Source organism: Thermobia domestica, chromosome 3, assembly GCF_964235325.1.
Source record: "Thermobia domestica chromosome 3, izTheDome1.hap1.1, whole genome shotgun sequence".
Lineage (NCBI taxonomy): Eukaryota > Metazoa > Arthropoda > Insecta > Zygentoma > Lepismatidae > Thermobia > Thermobia domestica.
In genome coordinates, this window is record NC_137456.1 from 52519246 (window position 1) to 52531882 (window position 12637).

Genomic DNA, 12637 nt, shown 5'->3' on the forward strand with positions numbered 1-12637 from the left:
GAAAGGTACAAGGAAGTGTTTCTTGAAATGTAAGAGATAGATGTGTGGAGAACATCTCAAAGACATTTATGTAGCATGCTTGGGATCAGTGTAGTAATCATGAAACAAAAGTCCGTTATATTCAGTAGAACACTGTGTACAATCAATACCCTCAATAACCTGTGATTAACATTTTATCAAATAAATGATAGAATCGTCATTAAAGATGATTTTTTATTCTATATACATTTTAATGGGTGGGTGACACATGCCACCCACGCGCCTAATCGTGCAGCATAAACGTACGCGTCTAACGCAGGGTTAACATAGGGCGTATGGGGCACGTTAACAGTGTAGCTCAAACGGCTAGTGTGTTTGGTAAAAGTCTACCATTTTAGACTGAAAACCACTGATTTCCGACATATTTCCTATTTTCATTTGTTCGTAACAAAGTTGGCCTATGGCCCTGGACTTTTGATATATCTGGTAGGACACAACAACTAGGTCGTATTAAAGGAAATACTTCCATTTAGTATTGTAAAGCAATTCACTAGGTACTCTGAAAATACACTTTACACAGACAAAAAAGGAAAAACGGAAAACAATTCAACCAAGTAGTTCTCGCAACTGGACGATAAAACGGTCAAATTATTTATTTCTCTTCCCATGTTATTTTCTTTGTTTTATTTTTTGTTAGTTTGAGATTCAGCAGATATTTATCATATATTATAGAATAATTATATTTATTGAACTTTTAAATGAATGATTACAGTAATTAGTGTAATGAGAACAAAGACGAAATTGAAAAATCCGTTGAGAAAACTCACGAAAAACTTTTCTATATTACAAAGACGTTTTTATATCAGAGATCACTTTTTCGTAATGAAATCCTATAATACTACTAATATTACTAGGGTGAATGCGCCTATTCTCGTCATACCCCCAATGGTCGTCATGGCCAAATTAATTCGTTCATAAGATGGCGTAAGTCATGGTTATACGAATACAAGCTGGCTAATATCTAGCGTCTATGGCTTTAGTTTTTAGCCCGCCTTGCGTTAACACCGAGTCGGGCGTCTTCTGTTTTCTGTTTTCAGTTGAAGTGCAAAGGCTGTTGTTTTGCGTGCTAATTGCAGTTTTTGGAAAATTAAAAAACTTGTTGCTGCTGGTTGAAAAACAGCAGAGGACGGCGCAGCTGAAGCTCTAAAAGGTAAGATAATTACTTATTTTTATCAACCTAAGTCTCTTTTAAATGTTTAACATGCAATTGTCTTTGAAATTCATATTTGAACAAAAAACAGTGGGGTGACGACTATAGGTTTAAGAAAATTTGTGATCTTCCTTACTTCGTCAGATATGCCGAAGACTGGGTTTTTTAACGAACATATTAATAGAAGCTTCAAAATCATTTCAAATTTTTTGTTGGGGTGAAAGGTAGGGTGAATGTGCCAATAGTCGTCACTTTTTGATTGCAACTTTGCTTTTTACTTCATAACTTTTAACAGATACAGGTGAATGCTTAAATTGTACATTGGTTCTAATATTTGTAGCTTATTGTGTGATACAGGATCATTACCTTTGATATAAAACACATAGAACAAAGTTTACAATTAAAACAATCCAGACATGCGAAAAATGCCTATAGTCGTCACAAAAATTCTCAAAGTCGTCACCTTAAACTTCCAGTGTTCGTCACTCTTACAAATTCTTATAGTTCAAGCTTATGCAAGTATTAACACTTAATATGAGTGGCTAGCATGTAAAAGACGGTCAATATCATCATCACTATCACGCACATTGAAACAATTTTCGCACATGAATTCCACATCTGAATCAGAATCATCCACACCCGGGAAAATTTTTTTGTGTGATTTGCTAATACAATTAGCGTGAAAGATTTTGTTGCATTTGATACATGTAGGGTTATCAGTAAGTATTACTAACTCATTACACTTGGCACATAACTGAGATTCATTTCGTGGCTTTGTAATTGTTGTTTTCTTTCTTGTTTCAGCTTCGAGTCTTTTTCGTTTTCTTGCTTCTTGAGAGAGAGATTTTTCTCTCTTCTCACCTTCCTTATTCTCATAGAATTGCTTCCCTTCACCTGACGAAAATGCTGATGGGAACTCCTGAGTTGATCTGGTTTTCTTGCGTTCCACGTCTCTTGGCCACCAGAGATGTTTCTTAAACGGAGAAGGAACAGCGACTTGTGATTTGACAAGAGAATCTCCATTAGAACTGCCTTCCTTCACGGGAGTTTGCGACGGTTTAGTTAATATTGGCTCACTTCCCACACTCGCAGACACAGAATCTTTGAGCAGATGATCGCTTATTTCTGCTTTCTTCTTAATTGATTCCCAGATATTGTAGAGGTTTTGGTCTTCAGGGTCGATAGTAGATTTTCCTCCCAAGACGTCGTTGAATTTAACAACTGTATCATGACCGATTTCATTGTGTAAAACATTAAGAGCCATGTGATATTCTTCGATACTATATTTCTTTGAGATGGTGCTTTGATGTTCGATAGTTTCTCCCCGTGTGTGGTGATCCAAACATTTCGAATAACAACTGCATCTACATTTAAATGGACAAGTCCACACACCCGAAAACTATTCTTTATCGTCTCCGGTGTGGCTTTGGTTTTTACAACGTCCACTAGAATTGGTGCAAAATCTGCTTTGGTCACTGTTCGATTTGGATTAAGCTTCTGCCAGTCATACTGTTTACTAATAAAGTGAGCAGCATTAAGTTCGGAAATTTCATCAGATTTGCAATTAGTTAATCAAGAATAGAAATAAAACCTGACATTACTTACTTTGTAGCATTTTTCAACAGGTCTCCCCTCTGCAAAAGGTGACTTCTAGCCATCTGATTTAATTATTTTCTGCACGGTATCCAGGAGATCGTGCTATTTCCTTGGAAATCCTTTCTTTGCAAGATCTACTAACAATTTAACAACAATGACCTCTTTTTGTGGTGAGAGTACAGTTTTTGGTCCCATTTTTCTTTGTTCAGGCACTTTTCCACTAACGTTATCTGATAACGTCATTCGAAGAACACCAAAAATTGCAGCAACCTTCTTGATACTCATAGATTTTGACCGTACTTCAGAAATGGCTTTGTGCATCGCATCTTCAGAATATTGTAAAATCTTCCGTCTTTTGGTATTTTCGTTCATAGTTACCGCACCTGAAAATATAGAAAAAAGAATATTAATATCGTAGGTAAGAAAAAGTCAGGTTCTAAGACGTTTCACTACCTGCCAATAGCTCATAAATAAGCGAGGTAAGATCTTTAAATAAAACGATAGTTAAATTCAAAATTCTGGAACTAATGAAAACATGGCAAAATGAAATTTAATTTGCTTTTCTTAAAATATTATCTCGTTTTAAGACAATTTTAAATTTATACATTTGAAAATCAGTTACAGATATGAAACTTCTATAGTTTAGTCACCCCGGAGAGGAAAGAAGGCAAAATTATCCAAAAGATATAAATTATTCCTAATTACCCTGTAGTCGTCAACCAATCAACCAGTGTTCGTCACCCCTATGACGCCCTTTGGAAGGATACAAGATATTGGCGCCAAAATTTTGTAGCTGATACCTTTCACCCCAACAAAAAATTTAAAATGATTTTGAAGCTTCTATTAATATGTTCGTTAAAAAACCCAGTCTTCGGCATATCTGACGAAGTAAGGAAGATCACAAATTTTCTTAAACCTATAGTCGTCACCCCACTGTTTTTTGTTCAAATATGAATTTCAAAGACAATTGCATGGTAAACACTTAAAAGAGACTTACGTTGATAAAAATAAATAATTATCTTACCTTTTAGAGCTTCAACTGCGCCGTCCTCTGCTGTTTTTCAACCAGCAGCAACAAGTTTTTTAATTTTCCAAAAACTGCAATTAGCACGCAAAACAACAGCCTTTGCACTTCAATTGAAAACAGAAAACAAAAGACGCCCGACTCGGTGTTAACGCAAGGCGGGCTAAAAACTAAAGCCATAGACGTTAGAGATTAGCCAGCTTGTATTCGTATAACCATGACTTACGCCATCTTATGAAAGAATTAATTTGGCCATGACGACCATTGGGGGTATGACGAGAATAGGCGCATTCACCCTATCAGCTACAAAATTTTCGCGCCAATATCTTGTATCCTTCCAAAGGGCGTCATAGGGGTGACGAACACTGGTTGATTGGTTGACGACTACAGGGTAATTAGGAATAATTTATTTCTTTTGGATAATTTTGCCTCCTTTCCTCTCCGGGCTGACTAAACTATAGAAGTTTCATATCTGTAACTGATTTTCAAATGTATAAATTTAAAATTGTCTTATAACGAGATAATATTTTAAGAAAAGCAAATTAACTTTCATTTTGCCATGTTTTCATTAGTACCAGAATTTTGAATTTAACTATCGTTTTATTTAAAGATCTTACCTCGCTTATTTATGAGCTATTGGCAGGTGGTGAAACGTCTTAGAACCTGACTTTTTCTTACCTACGATATTAATATTCTTTTTTCTATATTTTCAAGTGCTGTAACTATGAACGAAAATACCAAAAGACGGAAGATTTTACAATATTCTGAAGATGCGATGCACAAAGCCATTTCTGAAGTACGGTCAAAGTCTATGAGTATCAAGAAGGCTGCTGCAATTTTTGGTGTTCCTCGAATGACGTTATCAGATAAAGTTAGTGGAAAAATGCCTAAACAAAGAAAAACGGGACCAAAAACTGTACTCTCACCACAAGAAGAGGTCATTGTTGTTAAATTGTTGGTAGATCTTGCAAAGAAAGGATTTCCAAGGAAAAAGCACGATCTCCTGGATACCGTGCAGAAAATAATTAAATCAGATGGCCGGAAGTCACCTTTTGCAGAGGGGAGACCTGGTGAAAAATGCTACAAAGTAAGTAATGCCAGGTTTTATTTCTATTCTTGATAAGTCTGATGAAATTTGCAAACTTAATGCTGCTCACTTTATTAGTAAACAGTATGACTGGCAGAAGCTTAATCCAAATCGAACAGTGACCAAAGCAGATTTTGCACCAATTTTAGTGGACGTTGTAAAAACCAAAGCCACACCGGAGACGATAAAGAATAGCTTTCGGGTGTGTGGACTTGCCCATTTAAATGTAGATGCAGTTGTTATTCGAAATGTTTGGATCACCACACACGGGGAGAAACTAGCGAACATCAAAGCACCATCTCAAAGAAATATAGTATCGAAGAATATCACATGGCTCTTAATGTTTTACACAATGAAATCGGTCATGATACAATTGTTAAATTTAACGACGTCTTGGGAGGAAAATCTACTATCGACCCTGAGGACCAAAAGCTCTACAATATCTGGGAATCAATTAAGAAGAAAGCAGAAATAAACGATCATCTGCTCAAAGATTCTGTGTCTGCGAGTGTGGGAAGTGAGCCAATATTAACTAAACCGTCGCAAACTCCCGTGAAGGAAGGCAGTTCTAATGGAGATTCTCTTGTCAAATCACAAGTCGCTGTTCCTTCTCCGTTTAAGAAACATCTCTGGTGGCCAAGAGAGGTGGAACGCAAGAAAACCAGAAGATCAACTCAGAAGTTCCCATCAGCTGTTTCGTCTGGTGAATGGAAGCAATTCTATGAGAATAAGGAAGATGAGAAAAGAGAAAAATCTCTCTCTCAAGAAGCAAGAAAACGAAAAAGACTCGAAGCTGAAACAAGAAAGAAAACAACAATTACAAAGCCACGAAATGAATCTGTTATGTGCCAAGTGTAATGAGTTAGTAATACTTACTTATAACCCTACATGTATCAAATGCAACAAAATCTTTCACGCTAATTGTATTGGCAAATCACACAAAGAATCTTTCCCAGGTGTGGATGATTCTGATTCAGATGTGGAATTCATGTGCGAAAATTGTTTCGATGTGCGTGATAGTGATGATGATATTGACCGTCTTTTACATGCTAGCCACTCATCTTAAGCGTTAATACTTCCATAAGCTTGAACTATAAGAATTTGTAAGAGTGACGAACACTGGAAGTTTAAGGTGACGACTTTGAGAATTTTTGTGACGACTATAGGCATTTTTCGCATGTTTGGATTGTTTTAATTGTAAACTTTGTTCTATGTGTTTTATATCAAAGGTAATCATCCTGTATCACACAATAAGCTACAAATATTAGAACCAATGTACAATTTAAGCATTCACCTGTATCTGTTAAAAGTTATGAAGTAAAAGGCAAAGTTGCAATCAAAAAGTGACGACTATTGGCACATTCACCCTACTACTTCTACTACATGTTCATCAATCACGTGCATTAAGTTTCTAGCTAATCAAAAATGAATAATACTGATATATTTTGGTAAGTTTTAATTTTGGGCTGTCAAGAAGATGTAGCAAAATTCTATCGACATTTTTGTCGTTTGGTGTTGATTAGCTTATTTATAAAATTGATTAGTTAATGCGGATTCTATTAACAACAGCAAGTGAAACCCGTGATATTTCGTATAGAATGTAGTAGACCGGTTTATTTTTCAAGAGGATTTACTTGGTTTCACTTTGCGTTCATATAGAGAATGGGCCATTCTTTTGTGCGTTTTTGTAGCTTTTAAGCTAACACACAAAAAAGGCTGAAATTTTGACCCGTGCAAAAATCGGTGTGACATTATTTTTCAAAATCTGGGATACCTTAAAGTTAACAGTGTTGTCATTCCAACATAAAGTCGTTTATATTGAACTGGCACTAGGTAAGATAATTAAATATTTTATATTTCCATGTATAACGAAACCACTTATAAGCAAGGTACAACTTCTCATCCAAACCGTGTAACATACGTTTAAGGATACTGTAAGCTTACAAAGTCTGTTTCATTCTTTTCAATCTTTCTTTATGAAATCTCATCACTGGTAAAGTCAGATGAAAAGTGTGTCTTCAACTGAAGATTGGTTTCCTAACAAGTATTGTAATATTGATTATAGTTTTGGGACATTTCAATCGCATTAACTTAGTGATTCTTACCTTTAACCGAAAGAGAATGATATGCTAGTTTTGTAACATCATTCTAGTATTACGTATTACTTTCCCTTGATTTAATATATTATTTTCTGAAAATTTAAACTAAGTAGTTGTCATTCTCGTTCATGATACTGTTAATGCTACATCTTTATATCGTAATATACGTACCTTGTGAGGAGTAAGTGGGTACACTTTTGTTCTTAAGCAGATGGTTCTCGGTGAATAGCAAAGTCCTTCACCATCAGTGATTCGTCTTCGTGAAAAGAACAAAAGCACAAGATACTCGATCAAAGCCAAGAAAATGAACATTATGCATAGTAGGAGCCACGCTTCTGAGCAAGAGATTTCCAAAGCAGGAGGTGCCATTGTCCTGTAGATTATATACCATAACAGTTTCAGAAAACGAAATACAGAACAAATAAAACTTATGCACATCAAAGTATGTATCTTATTCAGATATTCACACCCTGCTTTTAAAGTGAAATGTTCATGCGTTCAATGAGAGAAAAGTAGGGCTATTACAAGAATGAAAAAAAAAAGTTACATAACTTATCGCAAACTTATAACCATTGGAGATCATGTCCTTATTTGTAATGATTCACGTACATCATAGATAGATATTAATTCAACCTTAAATCCTACATGTAAGTGATAATCCAGCAAAAATGTATGATTAGTATAAAATATGTAAACAGAACTACGTTAACGTGGATTGGATGTATGTTATATGTATAGAAAGAAATACAATTTTTGACTCCACATTAAGGAAATAACGACCAAAAAGTTATTGTGACATCTCAAACACAATCAACCTTCTTTAATACTAAGAAATTATAATCTGATCGGCAGATTGCGAGTTTTCTTCTTTTAATGAGAGTTTACATAAACTACCAGAGCGAACATTTTGATCACTGCTTAAATTCCCTCTCTATTTATTGAAATCTTAAATAGTAAGCAGGCTAAATGTGGTTACAACTTTTGATGCTTGTTTAAGTGAAGAACGAATATGTTTTAAATAGCTTCCTGTGTGTAGAAAAAGATAAACACAGGCAGACAAATATCTATCTTGCTGACCACGTATTTGCATATTTTGTGAAACTTTCTTTACACTCCGATCTACTTGTAACAACTTCTTACAACTTCAGCAACCTTCTAGAATACTATATATATATATATATATATATATATATATATATATATATATATATATATATATTCAAATTTGTATGTTTAGTACTATGTGAGAGAACGAAGGGACATTCCAGTTGTAATATACAGAATGGCCAAAAATTAGGTATTCAGAAATCTGTTTATTGAGAATGCATACTGTACTGTATGCATTCTCAATAAAATGGAAGTCTTATCAGTATAATAGCTTCTGATTTTGATGTATAACTTCATAAATGTGAGTCAGGCTTACTATTCAATGTTGAATTTATAGTTTCAGAAAAAGAAGTCTCAATTTACCAGAAGAATGTAACGTATTAAGCATATGTTCGTTGACATTTTAACGTGTATAGGAGGTATATGCTTCGACATTAGCTAAATTTAGGTATTCACATTTTATACAGCCTTGTTTGAAACTTGTACCAGTTTGTTGACTCGTAGAAAATAAATCTTTCAGTTTAACAAGTCAAGATTGTTTCCTTTAAGGGAAAATTGAAATTGAGGAAAGGGTATTATGATGGAATAAATGGTGAAATTCTAATGCAGGAAGATACGGAAGTACGCGAAGAAAACCTTCGGACATGATATTGTCCACTGCATACTTTCGCGAATCAAAAGAGTGACTCCATGTATCACATGTAACGATTCTACCACCTTTTATTACTTTTTAAAATTGTATTGCCAATAGTATACCTAGATGACAATATGTAACAATATTGTAGAAGTATGGTACAGTGAATCGTTTGTTACTCTTTTTACTGTTTCAAATTGGACAATGTAAATTAAAAAGCTTTAGCCTGGTAACAGTTTGCATATTCGAGGTAGATCCATCGCTATGGATGAATGCTACGATACGTTGTACCTAGAACAGTAATTATCTCTAAAATTGCAAACCATATGAAATTTTACAAACACAGCATAATCGTCTCAATGAAGTTGGAGCGCAATAATATAATGGTAAACCTCTTAAAATAAACCTTTTACCACTTTTTATTATTAGCAATGGTCGAAGGGTGATCGTTACGTTTCTCCCTGTCAAATTTGTTGGAATTTTTTTACCAACTAGAAATATCGTAGTACACCACATTATATAGTCACTTCAACTATCAAACCACAAGAAAGGCAATACAAAAGCATCCAAATTGCCAACATAGCAATGCACACTACGACACATCCTATGTGTTCATTGAACGATTGAACAACTTCAATGAACTACTGTCCCGCTCTTGGGTGAGAAATTAACTCGGAAATAATGTAAATGATATTGATAAGTGCTCCTAATGTATAAAACTGAAAATTACTATGTTTGTAACTCTTAATCTCTTGAATCGCCCTACCGATCTCAACCAAATGTTTGTCGTAAATGCTGTTGTGGTCTTGGAATGTTTTTAGCTATTCACTTTGATGGTAGAGCTTAAGAGATGGGTAGGTGGAGAATTATAAAAAATAAATTAAAAAGCTCATAGGTCTTGAAACAAACGACCGACCTCGAACAAACTTTCAACATAGATGAGGTTATTGCCTGAAATGCTTTTTCATTTCACTTTGACGGAGTAATGTAGGGGTGGGAGAGGGCAGGGAGATATACTAAAATCAACATCTCTGTCCCTTTATATATATATATATATATATATATATATATATATATATATATATATATATATATATATATATATATATATATATGTGTGTGTGTGTGTGTGTATTGTCAACCCCACTTCGTGTGCCTACTATAGCAAATGCATAGGTCAAAACGCAGGGATATTGTCCTCTGAACATTATCTATAATGCACAGGAAAACTTAGCTAGTAATTTCATGAAAACAAACAACATGCCAAGTTTCATAAATAAACATTTGTATTTTCAGTAAAGAACTTCGTCATTAAAGTGTACTGTGTGGTGTGTATAGAATGTACAAAACATGATCAGATCACAACTCGCGAAGACTGATTATTTTATCTATTTGACAACGATGATCAGATAGCAAACACATAGTTTCTGAATTGATGTTGGTGATGGTCCTCTGGGAGCAAGGTGCAGTTTAACAAACTCCAACAACTTGGAATGATGAGACTACCAAGATTTTAGAACGTTGAATAGTTGTAGAAATTATAATGGAGAATAGTTCACCATGACTAGTGATTATACCCTAACGACTAACTCTCTCTGTAACTTCGAATGTACTTCTTAGAATACTCTTCTTCGAATGATCGTCTTAGAACTCTCTTCTTCGAATGATCTCCTTTCAATCTTGGTAGGGTATTTATTTCGAACATGTCAATTTCCAAACTGCTACCTTGACTCATGTCACTCCACGTGTTTGCTTCTTTCATTGCCGAAATTCACATTTCTGCAATGATCATCAAATAGATAAAATCTCCACACGTCAATCTCCGTAATCTGACAGTTTGTCACATCCTAAAATTGTGTTGATGTTAACAAATAACAAATAAATTTTACAATGACTCTCACAATAGTTCTTACTCTGCATTCTACTCATTTGTTGTCCTTCGTCATCAAAACATTACACATTCACATGTCTGTATTTACATCTTACATAAAACAAAAACAATAACTTGGACAACAGTACAATCTCATCATAATTTTGAAATGCATTTTCTCTTACTTAATTTTGCGTTTTGTAATTTCTTGCCTTTAATTTTATCTTTAATTTTGTCTTTAATTTTGTTACATCTATTTATTTTTATTTGAGCCAATTATTATAGATTATTAAAATATAAGTTCATTTAACTCTAGTTCCTAAACAAAGTGACTGTGTTCGTGAGTTAATAATTCTTGAACTACTTGTTTGTTCTCAAACAAATTTTCAACATAGTTGATGTTCCGGTCGTGACGGTAGAATCTAAGGTTGGAGAAGACGAAGGAGAGATTTATATATCGCCAATTTGTGTTGCTATCTCTTAGGTTGGACATAGAATGTACTATTTACAGCACTTATAGCTTTCCAGATTGTTTTAGTTAGTATTAAAACTAACTTTGAATATTTGAAATACTTAACGTATGCATATTTCAAGTGGTAAGAAATGGTGACGATTTATTATTGGTTGCATTGATTTAGGGCAAGTTAAAGCCAAATTAGAAAAAATAAATAAGAACGTTAAATTTCAATTTGTGTATTTAAATAATTTATTGGAGTTGGTGTGATAGATGTTGTTGTGTAACGCGAACAGAGTATGATTTCAATTTGTGTGTAAGGTATGTATAAGAATTGAGTTAGCTCAACATTTGGTTGTGGCACATATTTTAGTTTTGTTAGTAGGAGATGTTTAGTTTAAGCAAGGGAGATCCTTACTTCCAGAAACATCTTTGAAATCATTTTTGAGTTTTACGTTCCACAGTTACGGTCCACGGTTAAGCTAAAGGAGACGGTGATAAGAGAAATGAATGAAATTGTGGAACGATGAAAGTGGGAAGAAACGGGAGAACCTCGAGAAAACCCACGCACACGGTGCTTGTCCACCACAAAGTTCACTTGGTGGGAGCACGGTTTGAACCCGGGACTCCATGCACCAGAGGTGAATGCTCTGCCGCTGAGCCACCGAGTTTCAGAAACAGTACGTGGTTTTATATTTTAGTGCTTTTGGATGCTGTTGTAATATAATTTTGAAGTTTACGCTCTCCTACTTGTTTTAAACTGTTAGTGAAATTTTTCTTTTTATTAATGAATAAAATAAAGTTTTTATACGACTAAAATTGGTGAAATTTTAGAGATCCGGTTTTAGTATTTGGACTGATTTTTACCCACGTGTGTTTTAGATTTTGATATATCTTAATTAACTCCATATTTTGAACTTTGGTTCATTATGAAGATACAAAATAATGTCGCTTAGTTCATATTTGCATTGTTTGGCGAAAGTGTGTATGCTAACAAATTTGTTATATAGCACTATAATCATTTTTATTTTTAATACAGTATGCACAAAATTTAAAACATACACATAATGTTATATTAGCAGATATTTTAAAACCAAAAATAAAACCAAGAATAAATTTTGTTGTTTGTTTGTAAAAATCAACTATAATTTTAAAATATAATTGTAATTTTATTGTCTTAACAATGTAAAACTAAATGAAACTTAACTCTTAAACAATCCAAACCATCTTTATCAAATTTTCAACGTAGATGACGTTTGTGCCTGAGACATTTTTTTTTCTAATTTAACTTTGAAAGTGCAACCTCAGAGAGGGGAAGGGTGAATATATATATATATATATATATATATATATATATATATATATATATATATATATATATATATATATATATATATAAGTAAAAATAAAAATGAAAGAGACTTTTTTGTTACTTCATCAATCTTGAACCATCCGACAATCAAATTTTCAACATAGATGAGGTTCGGCTCTGGCAGTGTTTTTATCTATTCACTTTCACGAAACATCTTAGGGATTTGGGTGGGGAGGGAGGAGTTAAAAAAGCAAATAAAAGTTAA

At 33.9% G+C, this 12637-nt stretch overlaps 1 protein-coding gene across 1 annotated transcript in view; it reads right to left on the reverse strand.

The window, feature by feature from the left end:
- Nucleotides 1–5965: 5965 nt before the first annotated feature.
- The window catches only part of LOC145681787 (gamma-aminobutyric acid receptor subunit pi-like), a 42019-nt gene continuing 35347 nt past the window's right edge, over nt 5966–12637 (reverse strand). The window contains exon 7 of the mRNA XM_081753397.1: nt 5966–6134. Within this exon, the coding sequence (XP_081609523.1) occupies nt 5966–6134 (169 nt within the window). The remainder of the gene's footprint in view (nt 6135–12637) is intronic.